Source organism: Mustela erminea, chromosome 18 (genome assembly GCF_009829155.1).
Source record: "Mustela erminea isolate mMusErm1 chromosome 18, mMusErm1.Pri, whole genome shotgun sequence".
Lineage (NCBI taxonomy): Eukaryota > Metazoa > Chordata > Mammalia > Carnivora > Mustelidae > Mustela > Mustela erminea.
In genome coordinates, this window is record NC_045631.1 from 19,773,660 (window position 1) to 19,792,609 (window position 18,950).

General features: G+C 50.1%; 2 protein-coding genes across 3 annotated transcripts; both read left to right on the top strand.

The window, feature by feature from the left end:
- Nucleotides 1-172: 172 nt before the first annotated feature.
- Nucleotides 173-4,069, top strand: ALDOC (aldolase, fructose-bisphosphate C). Of its 2 annotated transcripts, XM_032320303.1 has the most exons (9): nucleotides 173-313; nucleotides 1,601-1,722; nucleotides 1,815-2,026; nucleotides 2,174-2,228; nucleotides 2,321-2,481; nucleotides 2,603-2,686; nucleotides 2,910-3,084; nucleotides 3,214-3,413; nucleotides 3,563-4,069. In XM_032320303.1, the coding sequence occupies exons 2-9, from the start codon at nucleotides 1,611-1,613 to the stop codon at nucleotides 3,656-3,658; spliced, it is 1,095 nt and encodes a 364-aa protein (XP_032176194.1). In that variant the 5' UTR covers nucleotides 173-313; nucleotides 1,601-1,610; the 3' UTR covers nucleotides 3,659-4,069. The 2 variants fall into 2 exon arrangements, with proteins under 2 accessions (XP_032176194.1, XP_032176195.1); XM_032320304.1 differs by lacking the exon at nucleotides 173-313 and having other exon boundaries at nucleotides 1,496-1,722.
- A 2,576-nt stretch (nucleotides 4,070-6,645) lies between these two features.
- Nucleotides 6,646-18,773, top strand: PIGS (phosphatidylinositol glycan anchor biosynthesis class S). Its single transcript, XM_032320302.1, has 12 exons — nucleotides 6,646-6,740; nucleotides 7,020-7,159; nucleotides 7,248-7,359; nucleotides 10,258-10,347; nucleotides 10,603-10,694; nucleotides 12,142-12,349; nucleotides 12,815-12,957; nucleotides 13,859-13,973; nucleotides 15,328-15,473; nucleotides 16,031-16,131; nucleotides 17,132-17,342; nucleotides 17,671-18,773. The coding sequence occupies exons 1-12, from the start codon at nucleotides 6,707-6,709 to the stop codon at nucleotides 17,944-17,946; spliced, it is 1,668 nt and encodes a 555-aa protein (XP_032176193.1). The 5' UTR covers nucleotides 6,646-6,706; the 3' UTR covers nucleotides 17,947-18,773.
- The last annotated feature ends 177 nt before the right edge of the window (nucleotides 18,774-18,950 follow it).

The window sequence follows — 18,950 nt, forward strand, 5'->3', positions numbered from 1 at the left end:
GCCAGTTCTTGCCTCCGGGGACCCAAGTGGTAAGGAGGTGGGAGTGGGAAGACAGCCTCCCAGAACCCGGCGGGGTAGTCACTCCACCTCGTGGCCCCGCCTCAGTGGGCGTGGCTCTGTCTGGTCACCAGTCCGGGGAGGGGGCGTGGCCAAGGCGGGGATGTGCCCTCCCCTCGGGGGAGTCACGTAGCTTTGCGGCATCCGCAGCCTCATTTACAGGAGCCTGAGCTTCAGGCGCAGCTGTTGTGGATTTGAATCCGCGCCCTTCCTGTGGCTGACGCCGCTAACTCGCTGCGCACCTTGCTGCACACAGGTGAGGTAATCCGGCGAGGCAAGAGCTGCTCAGCATCTCCCCTTCCTCTCCCTGACTCTTCCCTCTATCACCCTTGCCCTACTCTCGGGGGTCCTTGGATGTGCCTTCTCGGTTCTCTTCTTAATCCTCTCTCCTTTCTGTCCACTCGGAAACCCTATGGTTCAGCCTCTCCCACAGGACCCCTTCCTCTTAGCTCTCATGCCCGGACCTCAGCTTTTCTAATCCCAAGTCTTCCTCTGCCTACAGAATTTTTCCTCGGGGTCAGCTTCTCCCAGCCAGCCCATTTTCATCTCAGCCTACTCCCTCTTCTAGGCTAAGTTCCTGGCCCAGTTGTCTTGCCTACTCTCTCCCCCTGGTTTAGGTCTTTCCCTTGGCTAGTTAGCCTGTCTCTCTGTCACCTCCCCACAGATCTCCCTGCTCCATCCTCCCTTTCTCAGGCCCTTTGCTTACTCCTTTCAACTCTGGTCCTTTGCTCCCATCTGGCTGCAAAGGCAGTCAGATTTGGGGTATGGAAAAGAAGAGGTTACAGAAGCCTATGGCAGTTATGTGTGCCACTCCTGCACCCCACTTGTCACCCACTTTTCCTCCAGAACCCGAGGGAAGAGGATGATAGGTACTTTTGCTTCATTCTGAAGCCTTGGAAGTAAGTATGCTTTTCCTAGGAGTCTTGCTGAAGATGGTAAGATGGAAGTTGCAAAGGCCAGGGCTTATGTCCTACCCGAAGGGGCCAGATTCAGTGAAAGAAGGACTGGATCTTTGTTTGGGCAGTAGTTTCACAAGAAGACCTGTAGCTTTGGGCAGTTCACCTCCCCACCCCCACCCCGCATCTTTCCCCAGGGCTGGGAAGGGTGCCCACCAGAGACAAAAGGAGATGTGGGAACTGGGGCCCTAAGCCTGCTAGCTGTCAGAGGGATTGGTGCCACTGTGTTGCCCAGGACCCACGCCAAGGACTACTGCCTTGTTCCTAGCTTTATGCTTGTTGGGAGGTGGGGGGAGGCCATTTGGCCCCCATGTGGCCAGGAGAGGAAGCAGAGGAAGTCCTAGGTCAGATCCAGCTTTTTTTTTTTTTTTAAAGATTTTATTTATTCATTTGACACAGAGCGAGAGCGAGAGCGAGAGAGCGAGAGAGAGAGAGGAAGAAGCAGGCTCCCCGCTGTGCAGAGAGCCCGTTGTGGGGCTCGATCCCAGGACCCTGGGATCATGACCTGAGCCGAAGGCAGAGGCTTAACCCACTGAGCCACCCAGGCGCCCCGGATCCAGCTTTTATATCTTGTCTCTACTCCACAGAGCTGTCACCATGCCCCACTCATACCCAGCCCTTTCTGCTGAGCAGAAAAAGGAGTTGTCTGACATTGCGCTCAGGATTGTGGCCCCAGGCAAAGGCATTCTGGCTGCAGATGAGTCTGTAGGTAGGTGGGGACCTGTGCCTAGGTGGGGTGGGGTAGAGATGGCCAGAGAGCCCTGGGAATGAGCTTGCTACTCCTCTTTTTTTTGCCTCCAGGCAGCATGGCTAAGCGGCTGAGCCAAATTGGTGTGGAGAACACAGAGGAAAACCGCCGGTTGTACCGCCAGGTCCTGTTCAGTGCTGATGACCGTGTGAAGAAGTGCATTGGCGGGGTCATCTTCTTCCATGAGACACTCTACCAGAAAGACGATAATGGCGTTCCCTTCGTTCGTACCATTCAGGATAAAGGCATTGTCGTGGGGATCAAGGTGCAGCCACTGGCCCTTGATGGGGGCTGAACATGGAAATAGATATATGTGTGTGTGTGTGTATGTGTGTGTGTGTGTGTGTGTGTGTGTGTTGACAAGGGGAATCCTGCCTGGGTTCAGCCCTCTGTCTGTGTGTTTCCCCTACAGGTTGACAAGGGCGTAGTGCCTCTAGCAGGGACTGACGGAGAAACCACCACTCAAGGTACAGGATGGGTGGGTGAAGACCACAGGGTTGTTGGATGGTTGATGCTGGCAAAGAAGGGCAGAGTGATGAGGCTGGCACTATGCCTGCAGGGCTGGATGGGCTCTCGGAACGCTGTGCCCAATACAAGAAGGATGGCGCTGACTTTGCCAAGTGGCGTTGCGTGCTGAAAATCAGTGAGCGCACACCCTCAGCACTTGCCATTCTAGAGAATGCCAACGTGCTGGCCCGCTACGCCAGCATCTGCCAACAGGTATGTATATGTGTGTGTAAGGGGCTTAGGTGGGTGCCCTGTGCCTAGTGGGGAGAGGGGTACAGGGCTTTCTCCCCTCCCACCTGCTGCCCCGCCCAAGCTACTCTGCTCTTACCTGCAGAATGGCATTGTGCCTATTGTGGAGCCTGAAATCCTGCCAGATGGAGACCACGACCTCAAACGTTGTCAGTATGTTACCGAGAAGGTGAGTCCACAGCCGCACACAGACACATACTGCAAGGGCAGCCTGATGGGGGAGCCTGTTCCCCATAGTCCCTGGCTCAGATGCAGGCACTCACCCCAAGCACCCTTTACACTGTCCCAGAACACACCTGCGAGTTTGAGCCTGTACTGACCCTCACAGTCATGCCCACGTTCCCCTAAAAAAGGGGCCACCAGAATCTTAGTAAGCCTCCTTTGATCTCCAGGTCTTGGCTGCTGTGTACAAGGCCCTGAGTGACCATCACGTGTACCTGGAGGGGACCCTGCTCAAGCCCAACATGGTGACCCCTGGCCATGCCTGTCCCATTAAATATAGCCCAGAGGAGATCGCCATGGCAACTGTCACTGCCCTGCGTCGCACTGTGCCCCCAGCTGTCCCAGGTACTGCCCTGCTTCCTAACTTGCTCTGTCCCTAAGACCCATTCTCAGGTTCTTGTGGCCTTCATGGGTCCCTTGCCCTGGAAAAATAGGGGCTTGACCAACCAGTTTGTCTTCTCGTCTCTACTCTAGGAGTGACTTTCCTATCTGGGGGTCAGAGTGAAGAGGAGGCATCACTCAACCTCAATGCTATCAACCGCTGCCCCCTTCCTCGGCCCTGGGCCCTCACCTTTTCCTATGGGCGTGCCCTTCAGGCCTCTGCCCTCAATGCCTGGAGAGGGCAACAAGACAATGCTGGGGCTGCCACTGAGGAGTTCATCAAGCGGGCTGAGGTAGGGAGCTAGAGATGGTGATTGTGGGAGAGGGGTATGGCTAGGTGGGAGGGCAGCACCCACAGACTAGAGCCTGGGCAGGGTTTGGCACCTCTGGGCAGTGTCAGACCGCTTACTCCACCTCCCTCCTACCCCTCATCCTTTTGCAGGTGAATGGGCTTGCAGCCCAGGGCAAGTATGAAGGCAGCGGAGAAGACGGGGGAGCAGCAGCACAGTCCCTCTATATTGCAAACCACGCCTACTGAGTACGCATTCCACACCACAGCCCTTGGTCTGGCCATCTGCACCCTATTTTGCCTATAGTTACGGCTAGGACCGAATAGCCATGCAGAGCAGAGATGCCTCCATCCAGCACTGAGTCATCTTCCTTTTCTTGTCCTCCCCTCCCCCGTCCCACTGCTGCACCCGGGACCATTGGATGGGAAGATAGGACGCCCCTTGTGACTGAAGACAGGAGAAGTTGCTAGAAGTCAGAGCAGGATGCCTGGGTTTCCCCCTGCCTCCTTCAGCCCCCACAATTTCCTCATGATGTGGTAGCTTCTCCTTGGGCTTTCCTTTCCTGCCCTGCTTCCTCGGATCAGAAAGTAAGACACCAGATGTGACTCATGCCTTGGGTACATACCACAAAGCAAATAAATGGTAGCAAACCATGCTAATTTGTCTGTCTGTTTTACACATCAAATTCCCACCTCAGTTTCTGATTTCCATTGACTGTCTCTGGGCCTCCTGCCTGTGGAGGTGGGGAGGGTAGTTTTCCTGGGTTCTAAGTTTATGAGGGAGGGGTACACCGAGTCACCATTCCCGGCTCAGCTCTTGCTGGTGATGTCCATGGCTGCAGTGTGGGCAGTGCAGACGGCTGCATGTTCTTCAGGGACTGCTGCCTCAGGCACTAGGGGGCAGCTGAAGGATGGAGGAAGGTGAGAACTTGTACAATTCCTGAAGGCAGCTTTTGCACAGAGCCCAAAACAGATAAGGGGATGGGAGTCTCTCACTTGTCCTCTGCGTTGAACCCTGCTGGGGCTTGACACATTGTGCTGGGGTTGTAGGGTGGGCACTGCAGGAGCAGCACTTGGGCTCCTGCCCAACATGGAAAAGCCCCAAGGCTCAGGACCGCCAGACGGAGCAGGCTGTCTAGGAGGTTGCCAGGGGCTCTTGCCCATTCCCATTGGGGTAGATGAGAACACAGAGAAGGCTGATTGAGGGTCTGGGCAAGGGTAGACCTGTTGAGGTTTCATGCTAAAGTTTGCCCACTTAGCTGGGGCGTGGGGGTACATCAAACACCTGGTCTGTCTGAGGGGATGAAAAGATGAGAGAACTAGGTGTGTTTTGTGTGAACTGGGGAGGCCAGGCTCTGTGTAAAGTACTCCACCCAGCTAATTACTGCAGCATGGGGATGTAGGCCCAGTGGGACCTGCCCTTATATTAATAAAAATAGATAACACTTATATGGTACTTTGTTTTTTAAAAAAAGTTTTATTTAGGGGCACCTGGGTGGCTCAGTCAGTTAAGCATCTGCCTTCAGCTTGGGTCATGATCTCAGGGTCCTGGGATCAAGCCCCGCATTGGGCTCCCGGCTCCGTGGAGAGTCTGCTTCTCCTTCTCTCTCTGATACTCCTCCACACTTGTGCATGCTCTCTCTCTGTCTCGAATAAATTTAAAAAAAATAAGAGATTTATATATTTGAGAGGGAGGGAAAGATTGCTTGAGCAAGGTAAGGGACAGAGGGAAAGAGAGAGAATCTCAAGCAGACTCCCTGCTGAGCATGGGGCTCAACGCAGGACTCGATCTATCCCACAGCAACCCTGGGATCATGCCTGAGTTGAAACCAAGAGTCAGATGACTGAACCAACTGAGTCACCCAGGCATCCCCTGTTGCACTGACTATGTATTCCTGGCAGGCCAGGCCCTATTCTAATCACTCTACATTTAGTAACTCATTTACTACAACACTGTATAAAGCAGATACTATTACTATCCCTATTTTAATATGAGGAAACAGGCACAGAGTGGTTAATTAATTAAACTCTTGAGAGCACTCAGGTGAAGTGAAGAAGTCAGGATTTAAACCTAAGTGATCCAGAATTCTGGATCCAGGATTCAGAATCCGCTTGTGAATTTTCTAAAATTTAAGGTGAAGTATTCACTTATACGAGTTGGAAATGAATTCAAATGAATTAACAAAATACTGAATGAGCCAAATATGCTAAAAAGGTACTACTGGCTTTCCACCTCCATATTTAAGGCTTGAGGAGAGGACGCCCAGAAGAGACGTTCTATGATATGGATAAACAGCTATGTGATCGGTGATATTTGGGTGTCTCCTGTGCCGGGCTCTTTACATGAATGACCTCATTTTATTTTATTTATTTCTTTATTAAAGTTTTTTTTTTTTTTTAAGATTTTATTTATTTGTTCGACAGAGAGCGAGAGAGCACAAGCAAGGAGAGCAGCAGAGGGAGACGAAGAAGCAGGTTCCCCACTGAGCAGAAAGCCCGATGTGAGACTGGATCCCAGCACTCTGGGATCATGACCTGAGCCGAAGGCAGATGCTTAACCTTGTGAGCCACCCAGGCACCTCTTTAATTAAAGATTTTATTCCAGAGAGTGAGAGAGAGAGAGAGAGAACGAGCTGGGCGTGGGGGGCGGGGACGAGCAGCGGGAGAGGCAGAAGCAGGCTCCCCGCTAAACAGGGAGCCGGATGTGGGGATCAATTTCAGGACACCTGGATCATGACCGGAGCCAAAGACAGATTCTTAACCAACTGAGGCATACAGGCGGCGCATTTTATTTCTTCAAGTAATCTCTATACCCAACGTGGGGTTGGAATTTATGAGCCCTAGATCAAGCCCCCTGAGCTCTATGGATTGGGCAAGCCAACCTAAGTGAGCTCATTTTAGTAAATGTATCCATTTTCCAGATGAGAAAACTGAGATTTAGAGCTGCCTGTGGTAGCCCAACTAGTGTATAACGCCTGCAGAGTTTGCGCTCTTAATCCGTGGGACTAGGGATGTGTTCTGCAAGAAAGCGGGGGACTAACGAAGAGTTTTCGAGCAACACAGAAATCCGCGCACCTCCTCGACTGCCCTTGGCGCGGGAGAGACTCTTTTCAAACGGGCCGACGCGCTCCTTGTGGACCCCGCCCACCCTCAACCTCTTTTCCTCTCCGCGCCCCTGGAGTGCGGCTCGCGATTGGCTGCGACCGCTGTCGTGGTCCCACCCCCTCCTTGCGGGTTTCCGATTGGGGGCGGCTTGCGTAGCTCCGCCCTCGGCGCCTAGAGCAACCGGAAGGAAGCATGGCGGCTCCGGGGGAAGCCGCTACAGACCTAGGTTCGGTGGCTTTCAGGCGGGGCCCGCGGCTCGTGTATTGAGAGGGAGGAGTGAGGGATTTGGGGATTGTGGTATGCAAGAGGTCCCGCGGACTGGGGGTCGGAGGGTCGTTTCAGACAAGATCCCTTTAGACTTGGGCCCCTAGCACAGGGATTCCTACCTATGAACGCGGCCGGAGAGCCTCTGAGTGCAGGTTGCTGGGACTCTTAAGGGTCGGGTGTGGGGCGTGCACCTAAGCCCACTTCCAGCGGCTCAAGTCGCTACCTCCGTACCCCCCAGAGGTGATCCGAGGCAAGCGGGCGGCTCTCTTCTTCGCTGCGGTGGCCATCCTGCTGGGGTTGCCGCTCTGGTGGAAGACCACAGAGACCTACCGGGCCCCGTTGCCTTACTCCCAGATCAGTGGACTGAATGCCCTGCAGGTGAGAGGGCTCGGTGGGAGAAAGCCAGGGGGACAGCCCACTGGCAAGGTGGAGACTCAGCTGTTGGCCCTGGTGCTCCTTCCCGTAGCTGCGGCTCACGGTGCGCGTCACTGTCGTGTTTACCCGAGAATCAGTGCCATTGGACGACCAGGAGAAGCTGCCCTTCACCGTTGTGCATGAGAGAGAGATCCCCCTGAAATGTGAGTTCCTGGAGAGTCAGGGCTGCCTTTCTGGTCGGAGTTCAGTCCAGAGATGGGTTAGCTAAGACGAGCGTGGGTGTCCCTTAAAGTTAAAAACTTACTAAAAGCCCTCTCTGAATGAACGGTGTGGTTGGGTAGAAGAAAAACAACTTTAAATTCAGTGTTCACCATTAAGGCGACAGTTTTATTCATAAAACAGTTATGCTACCCGATGAGAAGCAATTACTACTCATTAGGGGATAGGAGAGGAAGTGGGATGTAGCGGAGAGGACACTGGGTTTGGAATCAAGTTGGGGTTGTATACAGGCCTTATTAAATTTAATGTGAAATAGGTTACTGAATGTTAGGTACTTTTCAGTACCAGGGGTTTTGGAGTACATGAGGAAATGATGATGTTTATAAGAAATTCATAGTCCAGTAGGAGAGAAAGACACTTAGATAAAGAAATCACAATCAAAAGTATTTAAGAAACCACGATTGCACCAAAGAAAGAGACTTTAACTGTCTGGGAGGAAAGGCAGGCAGAGAAAGTTTTGGGGATGTCATTTTTAAGCCGGATTTTTAAAGGATGTGCAGGAATTCAGGTTAAATGGGGGAAGGGAAGAAGGGAACAGCATGAGCCAGTAATAATAATCTCTAATATTAGTTGTTCATTATATGCCAGAAACTAGGTAAAGGACTTTACATGTGCTGCCTCATTTAATCCTCTCTTAACATTATGATCTCCATTTTATAAATGAAGAAACAGACTTAAGAGATTTTGATTTGTTCAGGATCACACAGCTAGCTAGTAAGAGGTGGAACTGGGATTTAAATCCAGGCCTGACTGATTCCGGTGTTCTGGCTTTTCACCAACAAACTCTACTGCTTCCCGTGTAGAAGCATGGAGGGGTGAATCAACGTGTTGGGGGATCTGTGAGAAGTTTTACTTTTCTGAAGTGTGAAGTGAAAGTTTAGGAGTGACTGGATGAGAAGGCCAAGTCCAGACCGTGACATTCCTGTATGCTGTTTACTGTCTAGCTTTTTAACCTTGGTAATACACATTTAATATTTCATGGGACCCCTGGATGATTCAGGTGGTTAAGTGTCTGTCTGACTCTTGATCTCCACTTGAGTCTTGATCTCAGGGTTGTGAGTTAAGCTCTGTGTTGCACTCCACACTGGGGAGGGAGCTTACATTAAAAAAAATAATAAAATAAAAAATCATATTTCATACAGTTTGAGCTAATGTAAACACACATAGTTTTTGTTTCTCAAAACAAGAATGGATCATACCGCACCTGTTAGTTTAAACATGATTGTTATCAATTTGTTGTGGAATTTTTCGTATTTAGTGACATGCCATTCTGTAATATGGACGTATTATGGAGTAGGATAGTGGAATGACCGAGAGTATGGAATTTGGTGTAAGAGAGCTGAATAAAGCCTTGGTTCTACTACTTATTTGTGTGAATTTGGGTGAGGTTGTTAACCTCTTTAAATCTTGGTTTTCTAATCTGTTAGATAGAAAAAGCAAGCAGCCTAAGAAGCCAGGCAGGAAGCAGGAAGGAAAAAAGCCTTGAGTAAATAAATGTATGTTGGGTGGCGAGGAGAAAAATAGTTCAGGACAGGGATAGGGCAGTTTTCTTGGGGGATAAGGAGATCATTGCTGTTTTAGAAGCACGGCCAGGGAGGGCAGCATTTGAAAACAAGACTTCCAAATGAAGAGCTAAGAAGAGATAAAGGAGTAAACTGTATAGGTATCTGGGAGAAGAACATTTTTGGTAGAGGGATCAGCAAGTATAAGGTCCTCAAGTAGGAGCAGAAATGATGCCTTTGCAGAACAGTGAGAATCCCATTGTGGTGAGAGGGAGGTGAATGAGGGAAAGAGTAAGAGAAGATGATGTAAGACCAGAGTGAGGGCAGAGGGGGCAGAGGAGGCTAGACTCACATACAGCTTTTATTCTGGGTGAGAAGGGAAGCCCTTGAAGGATATTGTTTTGTTTCCTTTTGTTTTTTTCAAGATTTTATTTTTAAGTAATCTCTACCCCCAACATGGGGTTGGAACTCACAACCCCAAGATCAAGAGTTGCACACAGGGATGCGTGGGTGGCTCAGTCGGTTAAGCGTCTGCCTTTGGCTCAGGTCCTGATTCCAGGGTCCTAGGATGGAGTCCTGCATCGGGCTCTGTGCTCAACAGGGAGCCTGCCTCTCCCTCTGCCTGCCACTCCCCCTGCTTGTGCACCCTCTCTCGCTCTCTCTCTCTCTCCCTCCCCTTCTCCCTCTGTCAAATAAATAAAATATTAAAAAAAAAAGAGAGAGAGAGAGATAGCAAGAGCAGGAACAAAAGCAGGGGGAGAGGGAGAGGGAAAGCAGGCTTCCTTTGAAGCAGCGAGCCCAGTGTGGAGCTCCATCCTCTGACCCTAAGATCATGACCTGAGCCAAAATCAAGAGTCAGATGCTTAACTGACTGAGCCACCTAGGCGCCCCTTATTACTACTTATAATGGAACTACATTTAGTGTTTTGTCATTAAGTGTGCATCTTATCTGTATCAAGAACATTCATTGAACTTAATTATTTTGAGGCACATATTGAAGTGATCATTGGTTTTTCTCCTTTCACCTGTTAGTAGAGTGAATATTGTAGTAGATTTCCCCTTGGGAGGGTTGATGGTAGGATGGTGGAATGGTTGATAGTAGGATGTCCACAGGCAGAGGCAAGAGCTAGTTAGGGGAAGGAGATGGGGTGCCCTGTATTTGATACCATCTGTGTAGAAATAATTAGAATTGGCTGCAGCTTCTTGGTCTTTGCAAACAATATCCTTGCTGTCCTGAGACACTGGACAGTGTGGGGGCTAGGAAGGAGGACAGAGGTCTGTACTTAGTCTTCTTACCTTGCTTCTCCCTTTTCCTCTCAGACAAAATGAAAATCAAGTGCCGTTTCCAGAAGGCCTATCGAAGGGCTTTAGAGCGCGAGGAGGAGGCCTTGTCCCTGGGCAGTATGCAAGGTACCCGAAGGGGTGATTATGCTGGTTTAACACGAAGCCCTCTTTTTCCTCTTCCAATCTCTTGTCTTAACTTCAGAATCTCTGGGAAAGCTGGGAATGAGATACCTGTTTCAGCCTGGGCCACCGGGGGCTGAACCTGGCCTCAGTGCCAGCCAGGTGTGAGCGGGAGGTGGAAAGCTCAGGCCCTCTGTAGGGGGCTAGAGGGAAAGGGAATGGTGTTTTTGCTTCTGGTGCACCTCCTGCTTTTGTCCCCAGAGGCAGAAACCATGTTAGCTGAGCCGCAGGAGCAAGCAGAGGGCTCCCTGACTGTGTACGTGATCTCTGAAAACTCCTCGCTTCTGCCCCAGGTAGGGTGAGCAGAGGGGCTGCGGTCTTGCCTTATCCCGTCAGCTCATTCTCTCCTAGGTCACCTCGTCTTTGCAGTAGCACCCCCCATTGCTGGCATTTGCTCCAGAAAACTCTTTAACAAATAGTTTTTTTAAAGAATGAAACTGGAAAAAAACAGAATGCAAATAGGGATTTTTTCATTGACCCTGGGTCTTTCTAAAGCCCAGACCAAGGTCCGATGACCATTTAAAGTGGGAAAAAAAATCAGGATGAAAAAGAAAAGAAGCTTGATTGAATGGGTTGTTATGGGAATACGGGCGACACATTGACCTTTTCACTTGAGGAGCAAGAGGCTCAGTGGGAACTATATCACGTACTGTTTTCTTTTACAATTTGTGATGAAATATGTAATTCTTTTTTTTCTTTTTAAAGATTTTATTTATTTGACAGAAAGAGAGAGATCACAAATAGGCAGAGAGGCAGGCAGAGGTGGAAGGGGAAACAGGCTTCCGGCCCAGCAGAGAGCCCAGTGCAGAGCTCGATCCCAGGACCCTGAGATCACAACCTGAGCTGAAAGCAGAGGCTTAACGTACTTAGCCACCCAGGTGCCCCCAAATATATAATTCTTACAAAAAGATGAAAAAATTTTAATGACCATCCATGTATCCAACCCCCGCTTGCACACTACAGTCTAGCCGTATTGCTGAACTCGTGCATCTCCATGGTTCTACGCAGACCTGCTCCCTTTTGGCCCAGGGTGACCATATTTTATATGTGTCATTTTCTTACTTTTCATTCAAGTTTTATCATATGCTTTGTATCTCACTAAGCAACATACACAATTTTACAAATTTTTGAACTTCATATTAATACCCCACATGTTCTTCTGCAACTTTCGTTTTGTTCCACGTTTGTGTTTGAGAGAATCATCTGTGATAATCAATGTGTAGTTGAGTCTAATTTGTTCATTTTTTAATATGTTTCATTATTGAAACATAACCACACAATTTATCCATCCTGTTGCTGATGGGCAGTTGGATTGTCTTCTGGTTTTTGACTCTTAGCATTTCTAAGAGTGCTAAGAATTTCTAAGAATGCTACTGTGAGCATTCCAGGGCTTGCCTCTTTGCCACGTGCTGTCTACTTATATCAGACTTTTCAGGTGTGTATTTATTCTGCTGTCTGTGTTCAGCATGGCATCTCCTATTAGTTTCCAGCCTGTGGAGATCTAGATCACTCCTGGGACTTAAGTCTGCTGGGAAGGGTAAGGGAACAGAAATGAATGAAAACATTCATGCGCACTGATTGGTCAGAGCTGCTGAGATAGGTGTTCACTATGAATCTAGAGGGAGGGGTAGGCCTGTCGGTCAGTGGCAAAATGTCAGATTCTCTGAGACAGGAGCCAGCATGCTCTTCTGCTTTCTTCCCTGAGCCCTCAACGTTCTGTCCCTTGGTGGCCTCTCACAGGACATGATGAGCTACATCGGGCCCGATAGGACAGCAGTTGTGAGAGGGATCACGCACCGGGAGGCCTTTCACATCGTGGGCCGCCGCGTAATCCAAGTAGCACAGGCCATGTCTTTGACCGAGGACGTGCTCGCGGCAGCCCTGGCTGACCACCTTCCAGAGGACAAGTGGAGCTCTGATAAGAGGCGGCCTCTCAAGTCCAGCTTGGGTAGGGTGACGGGGCTTTGCTGTGAGAAGGGACAGGGAAATGAATGATGCGGAGGTGATGGGGCGGAAGGGGAATCTGCATGGGGACTCTTCACTCCTTTCTTCTGTGGTTTCACATTTTTTTTTTTTTAAGATTTTTATTTATTTATTTGACAGAGATCACAAGTAGGCAGAGAGGCAGGCAGAGAGAGAGGAGGAAGCCGGCTCACTGCTGAGCAGAGAGCCCAATGCGGGGCTTGATCCCAGGACCCTGGGATCATGACCTGAGCTGAAGGCAGAGGCTTTAACCCACTGAGCCACCCAGGAGCCCCTGGTTTCACCTTTTTAAAGGACTTAGTGTCCCTCCTCCCAGTTTTATCCTCCCTTGGGTTCACTGATGGCCACCAACCCCATCCCAGAGGAGAAACAAATTCAACTCAGTGCAGGGTACGACTGCCTCTGGCTTCCCTGACTCCTGTTTTTCTAGGCTATGAGATCACCTTCAGTTTACTCAACCCAGACCCCAAGTCCCATGACGTCCACTGGGACATCGAGGGGGCTGTCCGGCGTTATGTGCGGCCCTTCTTGAGTGCCCTCAGTGCTGCGGGCAACTTCTCTGTGGACTCTCAGGTGAGATTAGGAGCAAGCAAGTCCCTTCCCTGACCGCACCAGAGTCTTCCATATTGTTTTCAAGTGGAGTCTGTTCGCCCAGTTCTTAGAGCTCACTCATTTGCTAGGAATTGCCTGTGTGTATATATGACTAGTGTCTGCTTTCCCACCGTGGTGTCCAGCTCAGGGACTTTTGTGAAGGTTTGTTTAAAAAAACAGCCTTCCTTACAGCCCCCTTTAGAACCATATTCACCCACTTGTGCCATCCTTAAGGAATTTATTTTAAAAATAAAACTTCCCAAAATATGTTAATGTAGTAGCAGCGAAGATGGCAAGAATGTAGCTTCCTATGTGTGAAGAATGTATCACACAGTGTCCTTTTAGGGAAAATGTGGGAGACATTTTTATCAGGTCTTGCTAGTGGGAGTACTTCTGAATCACTGACTTGAGTTGATCTTGCGGATACTGAATTAGGCTCTTCTTGTTTCCCTCTTTGTTTTAGAAAGTCTGGTTTTAAAAAATGCAGTTTCAAAGCATGCATTTACTGTATTAACTTTACCCTGAGCTTTGTTCCCCCCCCGCCCTGCCCCCCCACCACACCTGTTTTTCTCTCAGCTCTGATTTTGTCTCTTATATTTCGTCCTGTCCTCATTGTATCTTTTTTTTTTTTTTTTAAAGATTTTATTTACTTATTTGACAGAGAGAGAGAGAGAGAGAGATCGATCACAAGTAGGCAGAGAGAGATTTGGGGCTCGATCCCAGGATCCTGAGATTATGACCTGAGCTGAAGGCAGAGGCTTAACCTATTGAGCCACTCAGGTGCCCCTCACTGTATCTTTTTAAGGCACTTCAGATCCTTTTTGGGACAACGTGGAGCATGAATCAATATACAAAATAACGTTCTCCTTTCTTTGCTTTACAGATTCTTTACTATGCAGTGTTGGGGGTAAACCCCCGCTTTGACCCGGCTTCCTCCAGCTACTACTTGGCTGCACACAGCCTCCCCCATGTCATTAACCCAGTGGAGTCCCGGCTGGGTGAGCTGAAGACGAGGGTCTATCTGCCAGGCTGGGGAGGGACCCTGAAGGCTCAGGGTGGGGTTGGAGGCTGGTAGTGTATCCTTCTGGTTCCCAGGTTGGGTGGCCTGAGGGCATCAAGGAAGTTTTGGGCATTTAGGCTCCTTTTTCATGAGACTCATGAAGCATATCCAGAAACATTTTTTTTTAAAGATTTTATTTATTTATTTGACAGAGAGAGATCACAGGCAGGCAGAGAGAGAGGGGGAAGCAGGCTCCCTGCTAAGCGGAGAGCCTGATGTGGGGCTTATCCCAGGACCCTGAGATCATGACCTGAGGTGAAGGCAGAGGCTTAATCCACTGAGCCATCCAGGCGCCCCCAGGAACATTTATTAAACATGACTCCCAATGCTTTAAAAAGACATGGTAGGCTGCATCTCCCTCCGTGCGAGTCATCCAGGAAAGATACGGTCACGTATGTAGGAAAGATAACAGCAAAAGTACGTGAAGGCAGAATTTGGAAGGTTCTGCTGATTGAGGTTTGAAGCTGGGATTCTAGACTTTAAAAAGTGTGAGGGTGGTACCTATAAAGAAGAGATGACCACAAGCTGTAATATAAGCAAACCGAAGTTAGTATATCACTCATTGTGGGATTTCAGACAGTAAGGCTAGGCCAGCGTGGACCATGATATGGGAGGGACTACAGGTGATCCCTCCCTCCCTCTCTCCTTCCCTCCCTCTCCCCTCTCTTCCCTCCCTCCCTCCCCCTCTCTCTCCCTCCAGCAGCGGTGAGAACAGAGATAGAAGGGCTTTCCAGGCGAGGAAAACTCTGAGCTTAGATGCAGAAGAGGCAGAAAAGATAGGCATTCAGAAAGCTCAGCGGAGTTAGTGTAGAGGAATTGTGAGGGAGTGACTGAAGTAAAGCTGGCAAGGCAGGCTGGTGCCAGATCATAAGGCCCATGGTAAGTAGCTTGAGCCTTTACCTGGTGTGAATGGCTAGTTATTGAAGGATTAAGAGGGAATTGACATGAGGTCATATTTATACTTATGTATAAAATGGGCTATAGTTATACAGGTGTGTTGGTGCAATGCCCAAGATGGTGATCTTAGATAGTGAAGGGGGCCTGTTAGAGAGGGGGAGATTCCAGGGGCCTTTGAGGGGCTAAGAACTCTACATGTTTGTGGCACATCTTGGGAGAATGTTCAGAGGACATCCTTGACCGCAGAAACCCAGGACTGGAGGTTATCCTGGTGATTATCAACTGGGGAAAATGAGGCCCAGAGTGAGTGACCAGAAAGTTAGAGGCTGACCGGGAACTGAGATCTAGACCCAGTCGGTTTTGGTAATCTGACTAACCTTCTCTTTGTACCGCAGGATCCAGCGCTGCCTCCCTTTACCCTGTGCTCAACTTTCTGCTCTATGTACCCGAGCTTGCTCACTCCCCACTGTACATTCAGGACAAGGATGGGGCTCCAGTGGCCACCAACGCCTTCCACAGTCCCCGCTGGGGTGGCATTATGGTAATGGTCCTAGAGCCCCAGCTTTAGGGACAGACACATGTTCCCTGAGACTGTTCCTTCTGTTATTCCTCTGGTGTCCTCCATGGCCCAGCCTGTGGGAGGGGCAGCACCAAGGAGGTTAGAGTGCTGTGAGCTCGTCCTCTCCCCTGCCGGCCCCACAGCTTCTTATTTCTGTCACTGTTTTCTATAATACGACCCTTTTGCATGTAGCGGTTTGCACTCACTGAGGACTTCTCTGTGTGTCCATCTTAGATCTTGGCCCTGTTTATGGCAGTCTTGCAAGGCTGGGGACTTTGTTTCTCCGGTTAGACTGGGAGTTTCTCATAGGAACTCGTAAAATGGAATAAAAAATATTTTGTACAGGACTTTTGAGGGGATAATGGAGATAATTTATGAAAAGCTCCTAATAGGTTTTCAAAAAAATATTAGCTAGACCATCAGGTTTATAATTTCTAGAGACGTTAAGGTCTTTTTTTCTCCCCGCCTCCGGAGTGTCTAGGGCAGAGCCGTGAACCATCTGGGTGTGGTCCTGAGGCAACCTCCTTTCCCCCCTGCAGGTCTACAATGTGGACCCCAAAGCCTACAATGGCTCGGAGCTGCCAGTGAGGGTCGAGGTGGACATGGTGCGAGTGATGGAGGTGTTCCTGGCCCAGTTGCGGTGAGGTCCTGGCTGATGCGCCTGGGGATGTTCCACTGAGTCTGACCCCAGCCTCCCTAGCTGAGTAGAATGACATCTCACCTGGCAGGGATACCTCCCCTGTGCCTACAGCTGCAGGGAAACGAAGCAAGCTTTCTAAGGATCACCTTCTTCTCCTAAGAAGGAGTAGTTGCTGACAAACTGTTTGAGAAAAAAAACAAACTCCTGAACGTCAGGTCCCTGGGGTATGATTAGGGGTGCTTAAGGAAAGAGCTATGAATTCTGATGCTAACCGCTATGTTGGTAGTGGCTGCCTGATGCCCTGTGCTGAGGATTCTAGGGCTGTGCCTTGGAGGATCAGGAAAGAGGATTCTGATTAATTAGCAATGTCTGCCCTGGGTGCGGGATTAGAGAGGCACAATCACCTGTTTATCAGAAGTGGTGCTGGATCCGGGCACCCGAGTGGCTCAGTCAGGTGGGCGGCTGACTCCTGGTTTTGGCTCAGGTCACGATCTCTGGATCGTGGGATCAAGCCGTGCATTGGGCTCCACACTCAGTGTGGAATCTGCTTGTCTCTCTTCCTCTGTTCCTCCCCTGCTTGCCCCGCCCCCCACACTCTCTCTCTCTCAAGTAGATGAATAAAATCTTTTAAAAAACAACAAAAAAAGAAGTGGTCCTGGATCATCCCCTTAACTAAAGGCTCAGTGGTCCCATTTGTCCAAAGAGAGGGTAAGAAGGATGAGGGGATTAATCTAGGTATTACCAGAAATCTTGTTGCCATGGGACCTTTTTTCAAACAAGATCTTAGAAATCTAATCCAGAAGCAGGTAAAAGCAAAAACACTGGTTAAAATGGGGCTTGAGGCTGTGTTCTGCTGAATGTTGCCACTTACCTCTCCGAGACCCCGAGGCACTTCCCTGTGACTTCCGTGGTTCTGGGTAAGACTGAAAATCTTCCTTGTTATTCTAGGAAGCTTAGCCATCTTCTACTCCCAGCCTTCCTGACTTCACTCTTCCTACAGGCTGCTCTTCGGGATTGGACAGCCCCAGATACCTCTGAAATGCCTGTTTTCAGGGCCCAAGAGTGAAGGGCTAACGATCTGGGAGCTCGATCGGCTGCTCTGGGCTCGGTCAGTGGAGAACGTGGCCACGGCCACCACCACTCTCACTTCCTTGGCTCAGCTTCTGGGCAAGATCAGCAACATTGTCATCAAGGACGATGTGGCATCTGAGGTGAGTGGGCAGGGGATGGATTCTGTGACAGGACCCAGAGTGGCCAGCAAGGGCCAGGGTATGGTGTGAGACCAGAGCCAGACGAGGCCCAGGGTGTGTGTGGGCATACATCTGGGAGTGCCCCAGGTTTCCTCTAGGGGGCAGGACACCAGATGGGGTGTGAGGTTTTAAGCTGGCACAAAAAAGATACACTGTAGCCCTTTTATACTGATCTCCATATCCTGGGCAAACTCCAGGCAGTGCAAATACAGTAAGACCCAGTCCCACTCCTGCCCCAACACCCCTCTGGTGCCTAGGACTTAATGGTATCCCCCTGCCCACTTCCTAGGTGTACAGGGCTGTAGCTGCAGTCCAGAAGGCGGCAGAGGAGTTGGCCGCTGGGCACCTAGCCTCTGCCTTTACTGCCAGCCAGGAAGCTGTGACGTCCTCAGAGCGTGCCTTTTTTGATCCCTCGCTCCTCCACCTCCTCTATTTCCCGGATGACCAGAAGTTTGCCATCTATATCCCGCTCTTCCTGCCTATGGCCGTGCCCATCCTCCTGTCCCTGGTCAAGATCTTCCTGGAAACCCGCAAGTCCTGGAAAAAGCCTGAGAAGAGAGACTGAACAGGACAGCAGAATCTCAGTAGGAAGCCTTCCTTTCTGGCCAGAATGGGAGGTGGGAGATTGAGAGGCACATAAACGGGGCCTGCCGTGAAGGACTTAGCTCCAGTAACCAAAGTACAACACTCCAAGCGGGGTTCATCTTTCCTTCCCTTCCCATTCCGCTAGCTCAGGTTCCCCCCACAACCTTTGTGCCCTCCTCTCCCCTTCCCTCCAGAAGACGTGTCATTTGGGTCTCCTTACCTGGCTTAAACTTGAAGGCCCTTTCCTGTCTCCCACCGGGGCAGGGACAGTTTGTTGTGCTTCTGTCCTGTTCCTCGAGGTCCTCTTGCACTCAGAGGGAGCCTTAGGGGAAAGCCCTGGGTTGGATTCCAGCCCCCTCCCCTCCATGCTTCTCTCTAACCCCTCAGAGAGAGCCCTAGCACTGCTCTCTTGGAAGGGGCCAGGTCGCCTCTGGGGCTTTCTCCCTCCCTCCCATCCCTCCCGGTTGGCTGTGCCTGTTGGGTATAGCCTGATGCTGAGCATGTGGCTGAGTTTCCCTTCACCCTTTTATAGGGTTAGTGTGGTGCAGTGGGGAAGGTTCCAGACTTGGGATCAAGCATGCCTGAATTCAGACCCTTGTTTCTGTACCTTCTGTACTTAACATCTGGGGAGCACTGAATAAGCCACTTAATCTCCCTGAGCCTCAATTTTTCATTGTTCAAATAGCACTAATGATTCCTCCCTTACAAGGTGGTTATGAGGATTAAATGTGATAAGCATACGAGAGTGTCAGGTATATTTTAGGCTCTCAATAAACATTGGTTGAATGTTAATTGGAATGATAAGAAGTACGAGCATACCTTTCATTCTTCATTTGTGTCCAAGTAATGGTTTCCTGCCAACTGTTCTGGGTGCCTGGGCCCACCTTGCTTCTACCTGGCCATGTGCCCTAGAGAGAGGCCCCGCTTCCCTGCCCTGGAGGGCCCTGTGGTGGCGAGTCGCCTAGGCTGTTGTCCCTTAGCACG

Bases quoted from the DNA above. Each gene is read 5' to 3' on its own strand.
- PIGS (XM_032320302.1), top strand. From the start codon at position 6,707: ATGGCGGCTCCGGGGGAAGCCGCTACAGACCTAG. The intron at 7,360-10,257 runs GTGAGTTCCTGG...TTTTCCTCTCAG, and splicing joins GAGAGAGATCCCCCTGAAAT to ACAAAATGAAAATCAAGTGC. The intron at 12,350-12,814 runs GTAGGGTGACGG...CTGTTTTTCTAG, and splicing joins GCCTCTCAAGTCCAGCTTGG to GCTATGAGATCACCTTCAGT.
- ALDOC (XM_032320303.1), top strand. From the start codon at position 1,611: ATGCCCCACTCATACCCAGCCCTTTCTGCTGAGCAGAAAAAGGAGTTG. The intron at 1,723-1,814 runs GTAGGTGGGGAC...TTTTGCCTCCAG, and splicing joins GGCTGCAGATGAGTCTGTAG to GCAGCATGGCTAAGCGGCTG. The intron at 2,027-2,173 runs GTGCAGCCACTG...TTTCCCCTACAG, and splicing joins GCATTGTCGTGGGGATCAAG to GTTGACAAGGGCGTAGTGCC.